We start from the raw sequence: 12705 nt of genomic DNA, 5'->3' as shown, positions 1-12705 counted from the left end.
GAGGCTAGGCTCGGGTGAAGCGTGATCGAGTCACTCGTGTGGACTGATCCCTGACTTAATCGTACCCATCAGGCCTTTGCAGCTTTATGCTAATGGGGGTTACCAGCTGAGAATTAGGCGTCTTGGGGGTACCTCTAATTATGGTCCCCGACACATGTGTACCGAGTTTGTTTATAAATACTGATACTACATATTCTCACAATAGCTATGGAACATCTCACCCAGTAGGATACCTCCAAGATTAGACATTGCAGGAACAACTGCTAAAACAGTTATCTCACTGGGCCTCCTGCCTCCTGCCATCATGTGGTGGAAAAGAGCAACAGCCTCTGCATGAGACAACATTCCTACAGTGCATCTGATCAAACACAAGTCTCGCATACTCAATCTCACCCCATCAAATGAGTTCCACGTAAATACGTTCTTCACCGGCATTTCATCAAACGCCTTCTTCGCTCTTCGACAAGCGGGCGGCCGCCAGTTCCTCCTCGATGTGGCGCAGACTCCTCGCGAGAGCGATCCCACTCGCCCCCGCCTCCTCTGGCTTCCCCAAACCGCTAAGCCCCCTCCTCCACATCGGTGGACCGCGCCTAACCACCTCTTCCGGGGACCCCGTCGCGGACGGTGGCATCGGCGGCGAAGATGACCCTTTCTGCTTCCCGGACCACTACTACGAGCAGCTCCCGCCCGATGTCGCCCGGGGAGTGGACGCCGTCGTAGCAGCTGCCGAGGCCACCGGCTCCAATGCCACGGACGCCGCGCGGGCCCTCGACGGGTGCGGCGCCGAGGCGTCCGAGCCGCTCGTGGTGGCCTCGCTGGCGCGCCTCCGGAACAGCTGCGCCGCCGCCCATGCCGCGTTCCGGTGGGCCGCCGCGCAGCCCGGGTACGCGCCGGGCCGGCGCGCGTGCCACTCCATGCTCGACATCCTCGCCAAGCACCGCCGCTTCGACGCCGCGCGCGCCCTGCTCGACGAAATGCGCCGCGCGTCCACGGCGTCTCCGGCCGCGGTACTGCTCCTCGTCCGGCGCCACTGCGCCGCGAGGGACGTCGCGGGCGCCGTCGCCGCCTTCCGAGCGCTCCCGAGCTTCGGGTTCCACACCGGCGCCGCCGAGTTCCATGGCCTCCTGAGCGCGCTTTGCCGGTACAAGAACGTGCAGGACGCGGAGAATTTGCTGATATCCTGGCAGAAGGAGTTCCCCTTCGAGACCAAGAGCTTCAACATCGTCCTCAACGGATGGTGCAACATTGTCTGCAGCGTGCGGGAGGCGAAGAGGTTCTGGAGCTCCATGGAGAGAAAGGGCATTGCCAGGGATGTTCTGTCCTATGGGAGCATGATCTCCTGCTTCTCAAAGGCCGGGAGCCTCGACTCAGTCATGAAACTCTTCAACCGCATGAACGAGGCTGGCGTTGCTCCAGATCGGAAAGTGTACAATGCTATTGTGTTCGCCCTGGCCAAGGGACGGTGCGTGAAGGAGGCGAAGATGCTTGTCAGGAGTATGGAGGAGAAGCAGGTTGCCCCAGACACGGCCACTTTTAACTCTCTCATCGGCCCTCTGTGCAAGGCTCGTCAGTTTCAGGAGGCAATGGAAATGTTCGATGCTATGTTACAGAGAAAGCTGTCTCCTTCAGTAAGGACTTTCCATGCACTGCTTAATGTGGCTAGGAACTCCACCGAAGTTTTTGATCTCTTGGATAAGATGAAACAGTTGCGATGTGAGCCAGAGATGGACACTTACATCATGTTGATCAGAAAGTTCTGCCGGTGGAGAGAGCACGAGAGTGTGGAAAAGCTGTGGAGTGCAATGCCTGCAAATGGCCTGAGCCCTGACCGGAGCGCGTACATTGTATTGATACATGGTTTATTCCTAAACGGAAGACTAGAGGAGGCAGCAAGGTATTATGAAGAGATGAAAAGTAAGGGCTTTTTACCAGAGAAAAAGACTGAAGAAATGGTAATGGCTTGGCTTGAAGGCAGAGAGCTTGCCAAGGCATCAGTTATTAGCTCCAAGGGTGGTCGTGGTCCAGTGTCTCTCAAACTTCCCAAGAAGTGACAAGTTTAAGGTTTAGGGTACGATAAAGTTCAAGAATGAAATGAAACGAAACGATATATGACGGCGCTTATTGTTATTCCTGTAGAACTGCTAAAGTTCAAGAGATATTTTGCTACACAGAAAACGGGGGTTATCCCTAAACCTAATCTTTTGGTTGTCACCTCGTGGCTATCCTCTAATCTTTTGGTTGTCACCTCGTGGCTATCCTGTGGCTTGAGTAGTAAATCAATGATGCCTAAGAGCCGTTGGCTTATATTTATCAGATTACTGATAACATGGTCTAAGTCAACGAGCTTATCCTTGTACGGTCTGACCATTGTACCATATCCTTAGATATGCCGATGCTGATTGCAAGTGGCTCAAGTATTCATGTCATTTTCATGGTACGGATCCAATCCACCATCAAGTGTCAGTGCAATAACTCAGATGGATCATGACGTGGCGGCTACCGATGAGGCTAGCGTTTTTCATTTGAGGAACGCAACAACAGTCGAATGGACACTTTGACAGTCCCGGTTTGAGAAATAGATTTGGTTGGTTCAATATCACTTCATCCCACTATATAATCATGCGATTTTATCCATCCACTCAATGAAGGTTTTTTTTTCTTTCTAAAACGCGCATCAGAGCTGCGTGTCGTTTCGTTGATAGATAGAAAAATATCTGAATTCATAGAAAGACAGGGAAAAAAAGTCAAGCCGATTCCATTCACTGAATGCTACTCCTACCATTTCATCATCTTGAAACAACTGTACGAATATATACCAGAATAAAGATGAAATGTCCTAGACCAATCTCGGTTCAGGCCGACCATTTGAAATATGAGAACTGTAATTCTGTACTAGTTTCTTCAAGTAGTGCAAAGGGAGATGGATTTTCCTTTTGGTATATTACCAAGCACACAATTTAACAAATGAATAACCCTTACAAGACTACCAGCAACAGTTGCAGAATTCAGACCCTCCAAATTTTAAACCTGCTGTTCCTAGCCAGTCTAACCACTCCTACGCCCAAGATCATCTCTTCCCCCTTCCATCACAGCAACTCTCAGAACGGAGGCAAGATGGTCTGCCACATCTTCGTCGACGGCGAGCTCATAGACTGCAAGTAGCCATGGCCTTGCCCAGCTGCCAGATTCATCGTCTGAACAGGGTTCGGATTCAACACATGGGTCACGTTGTAGGGTGCCTGTAGATCATCCAGATTCAGGTCGGTAAACCAATAGTTGTCCTCCTTCACCGTCCTCGCCACGCTGCCAATGCCGTTCCTCATGGTCATGGTCTGCCCGTGCACCATGTTACCGAAGCCGTTCTGCATGCCGAAGGCATTGTTGTCGATGTCCGAGTCGTGCGTCTGGAAGCTGTCAGACATGGAATCCTCCGCTGCGCCCTGCTGGTGACGGAACGGCGCCGCCGCCTCCGGCTCCTCAGCCTTCACCTTCTCCCAATTGTTTTTCTTGTTGTACAGCCGGCACAACACCCACTCATCCAACTGCAAGAACAACGCAAAGACGTAAGCGCACTGAACGCAGCGGCTGCAGCGCCATGGCTCGCCACGGAATGCAACTGGCGGGATGAAACGGCCACACACGCACCTTCCGTGAGCCCTTCTTGCCCGGCGCACGGTCCGCGTCCGCGAGGCGGTACTCATGCATGATCCAGTCGGTCTTGAATCCCCTGGGCGCCTTGCCGGAGTAGAAGACGAGAGCCTTCTTGATTCCTGCCGCCCCGCCACCGCCCTTGGGCGCGATCGGCTTGTCCGCGCCCGTTGCCTTCCAATACCCCCTCCCGGCGGCGCGGTTGGGGCGCGAGCCGTTTGGGTACTTGCGGTCCCGCGGCGTGAAGAAGTACCACTCCTTGCGGCCAAACAGCGCCTTCTCTGGAGGGAAAGGAACCAGAGCGGCACAGAGCCAAGTTAGAAATTCCGTCCGGGGTTTGGATGAATGGATCGACGAGAAGATTGTTCTTTTAGTAAAACAAGAAAATGTTTTGTTTGCAACAGCATGAGTGAGCAGGGGAAGAAAGAAGAGCACGCACCTGGAAGATCCCACGGGTCGAATTTGTAAAGGTCGACCTCGGCGATGATGGGCACGGGCAGCTGCTGACACGCCACCTTCCTGCAGAGGTAGTGCACCACCAGCTCCTCATCGGTGGGATGGAACCGGAACCCCGGCGGCAGGTTGAGCTCCGCCTCGGCGTCCCTCCGGCCGCCTCCCTGCGCCGCCACCATTGCCATACCCCCTCCTCCTCCTCGTCGTCGTCACAGAAATTCCCGGCAGGCGGCTGGATAGATGGGTCGCTCGCTCGCTCGAACCAGGTTCCAGAGACCACCACGTCGGCTCCCTCGTGCTCGGTTTCGAAAGGCGGCTGGCTGGCTGGCAGCCAGATAAATAAATAGAATCGCGTTGTCCGTGGAGAGCTGCCTGTTTCCTTGCCTCCTTGGCCACCAAGGCGAATGGAGGGTCTCGGAGCGCGTTTATATGGGCTGCGCTGCGTAGCCCAGCTCGTGCCGCCTCGCGCGGTCCAGGCGTGGCGTGGCCCCGTGCCCTCCTCCGGATGAGGATGGGGGCGACGCTGCCGCGAAGGTTCCCGCGTGGAAAAGGCTCTGACCCTGTCCTGTCCACTCCACCGCCGTTGGTGGCCTGCCTGGCCGACGACGGCTGCAGCCCACGCGCGACGCCCAACTCCCGCAAGGGTCAAAAGCTTGTCGAGGGGATCTCGCCAGTTTCCATCCGGGAAATGTACTAAAATCCGAGCGAGCGATCTCGGCGAATGGGACGCCCCGGTCGTCATCGTGAAAGCTCTCCGTGGTTTTGACTGCGTAGCAGTGGGCGATGGGCTCGGCGCGCGCCAAGGGCCGGTGGCGGCGCCGCCACGTGCGCATTGTGCCGCCGCCGCCGCCGCCGCCGCCGCTGTTCCGGGCATGAAGGCCCTGGCTTTCTCGTCCTCCAAGGACTGTTTTGATCTGCAGGTTTGGTGCTCGGCATTACTGCGTCCAGTTCCAGTTCCAGTCTATGGAAAAATTAGGGAAAGTGCCTTGATTTGAATTGACAAAATCGCACCACGTCTTCCGATCGATGAACAGCTAAGATTCAAAACGTGCTGTGAGCAGTGAGCGACGTGTGTGTTTCAGTCGGTATCAATGCGATCACGACAGATGCTACTGTTTCGCCTGTCAACTGCTGGCTTTCACACGCATCTCAGGCGCAGGATCCTCTGCCTGTCGACAACAAAGGATATGCTTGGAATATATTTTTTTTTTAAAAAAAGTTCAGAAGCCAAGCCAGCATATATATATGTACACACTGCTTTCCAATCTATAGCTTGCCCCGTTCGTTCGTTCATACGAGGATGGATGATGGTCTCATGCGTCCACTTTTATTTATTATTAATAAACAGCTTAGATAAAGAGAAGTCGGCATTCAGCAGGTGGTGCCGATGAACCAGCTTGGTGCTTGCCTCCTGCACTGGTTGGTCCTGGTCCTGGATGCATGCTATCCTGTTCCTGTCCAGGTGCGTTCAACCTTGCCCGGGTCCGGGTGCGGTGCGCCGGCGGGGGCCCGCTCCCGCTCTAGCTCGTCGTCGTCAACATCCGATGCGTTTTCCTTAAATTCCTCCTGCCATGGACTACCACTATACATGCTATATGCTATGAACTACGTGTGTCTCCATATCTAGTTGAAAAAAAAGACACTGGAAAAACGGGGTCCGTCAGAAAGCGGTTTCTCCACTATGTTTGTCTGTTCCTTTAAGTAAAAAGGAGAACATTGTGTTTGCCTGTAGTTAGTTTTTACTTAACTATGATCAATTATATAGTTTAAAAGTGCCCCGCATGCAACTGAGCTTTTCCCGACCAGAACGTGTGCGCGGTCTGAAGAAATTAGCTTGTTTTGGCTGTAGTTTATTGTGAAGTTGAAGTGTACTTTAGTTTTATCGCCAATCAAATTAGAGAATGTAATGGAATTAATTTGACGACGTCCCATATGTTAATGCTTTTTGTATACACTTTGGTGAATTAGAGAAATTCGACTTATAACAAATCTAAAGCGAAGAACGGTAAGAGTAGTTATTATATGGCAATCTAATTTAGATTTGAGTGTACATTATATTGTCGGAAAGAATGTACAAATTTCATGGTTTATTGATTTAAAACGAATTAATTAGAAGCCATCTACTTTTTATTCTATTATTTTTAGAAAATGCATATGCTCCCTGAGTTTTTTTAGGTGACGCATTAAGTTTGTTGTAAGTAAAACATTTTTTATCTTTCATAAATATTTTTTAAAAAACGTTATTTAAGTTCATGGCATATATGGTTTATATTTTTAGATCCACTACGAGAAATATTTTTATAATCTACAATCATATATTATGAGATTATAAAGTTTTTTTTGGAAGTTATGGTCAAAGATTGCAATATTTAACTTACGATAAATATAATGTGATATTAAAAAAAGATAATGCTTAAACTACCTTTGAAATCAGCCAAGAGCCAAAGTTGTCTTGGTTACTAGGCTATACATATCTCCTTCTAGAGTTGATTGCTAAATCTAGACTTCAACAAAAAAAAACAAGGACTAAAAATATCCTCCCTTCGTTTCCAAAATATTATTCATTTTAGCTCTTGGTTTTTATGTCTTTATTCAAATTGTTGAAGATAAATCTAGACATATATATAAAATATATACATCGAATATTCATATTAATTAAGTAAAACGAGTTTTAATTTGAGACGGAGGTAGTACTGTTTTTCTAAGATTAATGGCACACAAATCATGTGTTAGAGCAGCTCTAGTAGTTATGGAAACAACTTCCTGAATCATACATTTAAGAAGATGTTAAAAAAACACCTCTCAAGCGGATGTGTAAACCAACTTTGCAAATGTACAAAGTTCGGATGTGTAAACCAACTTTGCAAATGTACAAAGTTCCTACCTAGCTCAATTTAGTCCCTGCGTTTAGGAACATAGAACTACTCCCGAAATACACTTCTACGCCATTTTTTGACGCAAAAAAAAAACCAAAGCGCGGGCACTGTTCGCGCCTCTCCATCAACCTCGGTATCTTTTCCCTTCCCCCAACTGCGCATGTACAAATTCACCAGAGCTGCTGCGAACCCACACCCTGCGGCTGGAATGGAGCTAGAAAAAAGTTTAGAAGTAATTAAAGTAAACTGTTGTAGTATAAAAATCTTTTTTATATTATGTACACTTTAGATTAGGAAAGTGTGGTGGCTGTAGAGATCGGAAGCGGTAGAGAGGCCTCGACCCCCGCTCGACCCTCGCCCGCCGGGCCGCCCCACCGCTGCTGGATCCCATTCCCTCCGGCAGGTGCCTGCCGCGGCAGAGTACCACCGCGACCTCGGACATCTATAGAACGGTGCGGGCTCGAACCCTAGCGTTGCCGTCACTGCGACTTCGTCCAGAGCCACAACCTTGGACCACCGTCTTGGAGTTGTCGTCCAAAGCCGTGACCTCGGACCACCTTACTGGAGAGTAGCGTGTCCTCGACCTGCAGTGCTGCCACCTGGCGTCACTTCAATCACTAGGTTGAAGCAATCTTCACCTGATTGAAGTATAGATGTCCAAATAGGCGGGCCGTGGCGGCCCGGCACAGATTAGCTAGCGGGCCGTGTCGTGCCGGCCCACGAGCTTCAAGCGCGGCCCAAGCACGACCTGCTAGGTTAATAATCGTGTCGGGCCGGCCCACGGCCCGATGGGCCTAACGGGCCAATAACAATATATGACGTTTAATTAATAAAAATATCCTAAAAGTATTTATTTTTTGAGCGTTTAAACCATATTTATTAGCTCTAAACATTTATTTACACCAATATAACCAACAAAAACACATGTTTATTGTGTTTTATACTCTATATTTAAGTATAATATATGAAAAAATAGAAAAAAAAATAAAATCGGGCTGTGCCGGACCTAGTCCGTCGTGCCACGCCTTCGGTACAAGCACGACCCGGTGACCGGGCCGGGCCGGCACGGATCCGGTTCACTACGTGTCGTGCCGAGTTCGTGCCGGGCCAAACCCGTGCCGGGTTTCGGGCCGCCCGGCAAGCCCGATCCATTTGGACATCTATAGATTGAAGCACAGCCGGTACCCAATAACCAGATCACAAATTTAACAGATCGAAGATGGTAAAAGAAAAAATAGTTGGACCCACTTGACATGGCAAGTCTAATCTCTACTATACTTAAAACACCAGTTTCAATATTCGTCCCGCGTTATATTTTTTTAAACCCTCACATCTATTTCAAATTAACCCGCTCCACACCTCCGCATATAGATGGCGAAACGCCGGCCCGGCACGGGCCCGACGCGTGCGGGCTGCAGCTCTGGTCTAGACACGGCACGCCGACCTGCTGACTGTGTCGAGCCGGGTCGTTAGCCCGTCGTACAGTTTGGTTAAATCAGAGTAAAATATTAAAAAAGCAGTGCAGGAGCCGGGGTTCGAACCCACACACTGATGAAAGAAGGGCAAGAGACATTAGATGAAGTTATCTAACATGTAGAACATCATGCTTATATGTTTTTTATATTCAATAAAAATTGTACATATGTATATATGATTTTTTGTAAAATAAAAAAATATAATTGTGTCAGGTCGGGCCAGCACTACGGGCCGAGGCTACGACCCAAACACGGCACGACGCTCGTGCCGGGCTGGCCAAGACACTATTAAATGGCTCTGCCTCAGGTCGGCCCTCCAGACACAACCCATTTGGCCATCTATACCTCCGCACGGTAATGATGGTCCTCGCCTCCGTTGCCGCCACCTCGTTCGTCATCCTGCCTTTTTTTTCTCTCCCCTTATGTCTCTGCCTCCGCGCCACCCCATTCTCAGCAGAGGGCTTGAGCAGGCGCCTCCTTCCTGTATTCATCTGACACCAACCCCGACACCGACCCGCGCGGCTATTACACGTCCACGAGGACGTTTCACATCATGCGCGCACCATCGTTTTTGCCGTCGTCGGACGTCCCGTTCGTCTTCCCGACCTTCGCCTTGTTCTTCCTCCCCATCCTACTGCATCGTCCACGGTCACAGCCGCGAGCCGATCGAGGCTCATCAACGCGGGTACGGGGCGACTCGGTCGTGCTCCTGGCCTTTCACCGTGCATGCCGCCGAGGAGGACACGGTGGCGTTTGCCACGCTTAGGTTATCTTGGCGATGAGGAGTCCAGATCTGAGATATTGGACAAACAAGGCCCGTAGCGCGGCAGCAGTCGGCATATGCTATAGAGTTGGTGGTGGTGTTGTGTCGCCTCGGCGGGTCCAGGTCTGGGAAAGCACTCGCATTATGTCGCCCTTCTCGGACTAACGCATGGTGCGAGTGCCTCTCGGTTTGGAGTTGCTCCGGCTGGGCTTCTTTCTTCGCATGCGTGCTCTCTCCCTATATGTATCTAGCAGTATACTACTTATGCCGCCTCCAGATGCCCAGGTCTTCGTCGTGTCCTTCTTCGACACGAACAGGTATGCCCGTCTCTTCCCTTCCCTTTCTGCTCTACGAAACCTTGGAAGTGGGGAGGCGAGGGATGGGGGTCCCTGATTTGCTGCCTATGGTACCTGTTTGATGGCTAGGCATCGCCTGTCTACATGGCCTTTCCCTTATCACGGTGTCGACTCGGTATGCTTCTACCGCTTCTATGTACCTGTCACCCATCCTTTTGTCATTGCAAGAATTATTGTGTTGTTCCTCTGTTGTTTTGGGTGTTAGTTTGGGTGTGTTAATACTAAATATAATTTGGGTGTGTTAATACTTTATTTATTGTCTACACATGGTTTGTGTTCTTCTGATATGGCTCATGGATCCTGCAAAAATATGTGTTAGGATTTAGTGACCCATGCGGGCACTACCACAGTGAGTTCGTCCCTTGTGTTCTGGTCTCTTGCATGCATTAGGTCGTTTCTGAGATCACCTTGGCGCAATGGACTCCATGGTGTTTGAGGTTGCTGAATTAGATGGAGCAACAATGATTTGTCACGCTAACAGTAAAAGAAAAGTTTATTTGTTGGTTTTAAACGTTAGTAATTGCTACGAAGTACCATAATTTGTATGGAGCGCATACAGTTTTTATTCATGCCTGACTTTGGCAACCCCTTCATATTTGATCTATCTTTTTTATAAGTTTGAGTTCATGTGACTTATTTTAGAAACTTGAGCTCACAAACTTCTTCTTATTTGGTCTCTGTATGGTGAAAATATTTCATTATATAATATCTATTCGTTCAGTCAATCGTTATGAATTCTCTTCTAATCGCTCCTTTCATTGGCCGTGTTGTACCAAGACATATTGGATGCAGTAAACAACATCAGTTAGTCAAATAAAAAATTATTATGCAGAGAGCGGAGACGGTCAATAAAAAATCTTGAGATCTTTTTAGTGTATAATTTACGTGGGTATTGTTGTGAGCCGTCGCAACGCACGGATAACCGACTAGTATATTTTACAAATAACATTTAGAGAACTGTTGGAGGGGAGTTTTTTTTTGCTCCATATATTATTTGAGGGCTTACTAAATCCATGATTTAGGCATAACTACTGTAGCTGCTCTTAGCGCACAAGCATGACCGTATGCTCATGTATATGTTCACGACGAACGGATGATCATATTTTGTTTGATTGGTTGTCCGCATCATTTTATTCTGTACGTGTGTTGACTTTATGTGAGCTACTGTTTATTGACTTTATGTGAGTTACTGTTTGATTACCTGTACATGAAAGACATGACATATATGAACAGATGTAAAGTAAGTCATTTTACTTCCATCAGCAGGAACGCCCAAAACTGGTGTATCCACACAGCCACCCTCGCGGGACCCTGTGCGCAAGTGCGCAGGTATCCAATCTCTGGTATATGTTCGGGACTTCAGTGTCGATCACACTGTCAAATCAAAAAGAAACAGGACTAAACAAAGGTGGCCTTTTAAGTTCTACAGGTTCTCAAAGAACAGCACAAAGGTCGACGACGACATAAGCTGCCGCCTGCCGATGAGGGTCACGGTCAGAGAGTTAGGCCGTAGGTGCATGCATATCCAAGAAGGCAGAACGAATGACGCCAGTGCTGACGCAAACACAGGCACGCTGACAGCCGCGGTGCTTCGTCCTGCTTCCTTTAGCAGGAAAGGAAGGCGTGCATGGGTGCTCGTGTTTGTGCGGTGGCCTTGACTGGACCAAATCCATGCAGCCGCTGTATGATAATCGTCAGTCGTCATCCGACGGCCTGCCCCATCTCTATCGCTAGATGTAAGGGTGAAAATGGCCGGTAACGGTCGGAAAAAACCTCTCACCGTTTTCACCCGCATAAATTTTTGTTCGGTCGGAATCGGTAAACGGGAAAGTCGGAAACGGATAACGGCCGGTAAATTCCGGTATATCGAAAACGGATAAATCCGAGAAAAATAGCTCGAAATTGATCGGGAAACGGTAACTGTAATCGGAAAAGCTCACAATAAACAAATCCTAACCACACGTATGTTCTTTCACATCCACATACAAGTCTCATTCACAAAAGTACACAAAACACAATCTTGTCCACATATAATTGGTCATACACTTATACATGTTCACTCTTAAATTTTAACACACAACACATAAGTCTTAAAACACGATTGTTCATTCACATTCACATACAAGTCTCAACCACACAAATATACAATACATAGTCATGACCATACATAAATGATCATACATGTTCACTAAAGTTTTAACCACATAGTATATAAGTCTTAAACACACGATACATAAACTAGAAATCATGTGGCATGTCATCTGGATCACTTGATATATCTTCTATGACATCTAAAACCCTAATCTCTAAACCCTAACGGGTATAGTTTTTGCCTCCTTTGTTTTTTTTTGTGGACCGGGAAAATACGGTTAAAATACGGGAAAATACCGGATTTTCCCGAAAATTCCGAAAACGGACGGTAAATATGTCTCACCGTTTACCGTACCGTTTTCATAATAACACATCCCGTTTCCGTCCCGTTTTCCGTATATCCCGAAAAATCTGAAAACGGCCGGAAAAATCTGGTAAACGGTACCGGAAATTTACCGAATTTTACCGACCATTTACATCCTTAGCTAGATGCTAGCTAACAAAACGATCCGTACGTGCGCTGGCCCATAGCCTCACGTGCGCGGTGCGCCGCTTGCAATTACCTGCGGCTGATGTGACCATCGGCGAAGCTATATGTCCCGTGACTGTGTGGGCGCGGGCTTGCGGCGCAGGCGGGGATTTGTTTGACTCAATGACGATGTGTATGTAAATGGGGACGGTTGATGCACGTGGGCTCGTTCCGTAGGATACGAGGTGCAGCAACGTAGGTCGTTTGAAGGATCAACAGTTTAAAGCTAGTTAGTTATTCGAATGGATACAGCTGTAATCTATAAATACAAAATTAAATACGAAACTGAATCAGTATAATCATATACCGATTAAAGTCAAACGAATAGGCTTAAAAAATGGAAGATTTGGGGTTTGAGATCACGTATGACCAATCAGTTGATTAATTACGACACCATCAGAGCGAGAAGTACAGCGGCAAACAAGATGCCAGTTGATGAGGACATCTCATCCAAACCAATCAGAAAGTATCGCAGTCATTCACAGTTAGACAATTTAAAGTAACGAGCATCAAA

General features: G+C 48.5%; 2 protein-coding genes across 2 annotated transcripts; one reads left to right on the top strand and one right to left on the bottom strand.

Moving 5' to 3' along the window:
* The first annotated feature begins 224 nt into the window (after positions 1-224).
* On the top strand, positions 225-2457 carry LOC103636559 (pentatricopeptide repeat-containing protein At5g15010, mitochondrial). Its single transcript, XM_008658911.4, has one exon. The coding sequence runs from the start codon at positions 492-494 to the stop codon at positions 2049-2051; it is 1560 nt and encodes a 519-aa protein (XP_008657133.1). The 5' UTR covers positions 225-491; the 3' UTR covers positions 2052-2457.
* Positions 2458-2929: 472 nt separating this feature from the next.
* Positions 2930-4489, bottom strand: LOC100381829 (uncharacterized). The gene is made up of 3 exons (NM_001358095.1): positions 4088-4489; positions 3646-3929; positions 2930-3542 (listed from the first exon to the last, which is right to left on the bottom strand). Exons 1-3 carry the CDS (start codon positions 4284-4286, stop codon positions 3099-3101), a joined length of 927 nt encoding a protein of 308 aa, NP_001345024.1. The 5' UTR covers positions 4287-4489; the 3' UTR covers positions 2930-3098.
* Between the last annotated feature and the right edge of the window lie 8216 nt (positions 4490-12705).

The sequence above is a fragment of the Zea mays genome, chromosome 8 (assembly GCF_902167145.1).
Source record: "Zea mays cultivar B73 chromosome 8, Zm-B73-REFERENCE-NAM-5.0, whole genome shotgun sequence".
NCBI lineage: Eukaryota > Viridiplantae > Streptophyta > Magnoliopsida > Poales > Poaceae > Zea > Zea mays.
This window is presented reverse-complemented; position numbering and strand designations above follow the sequence as displayed.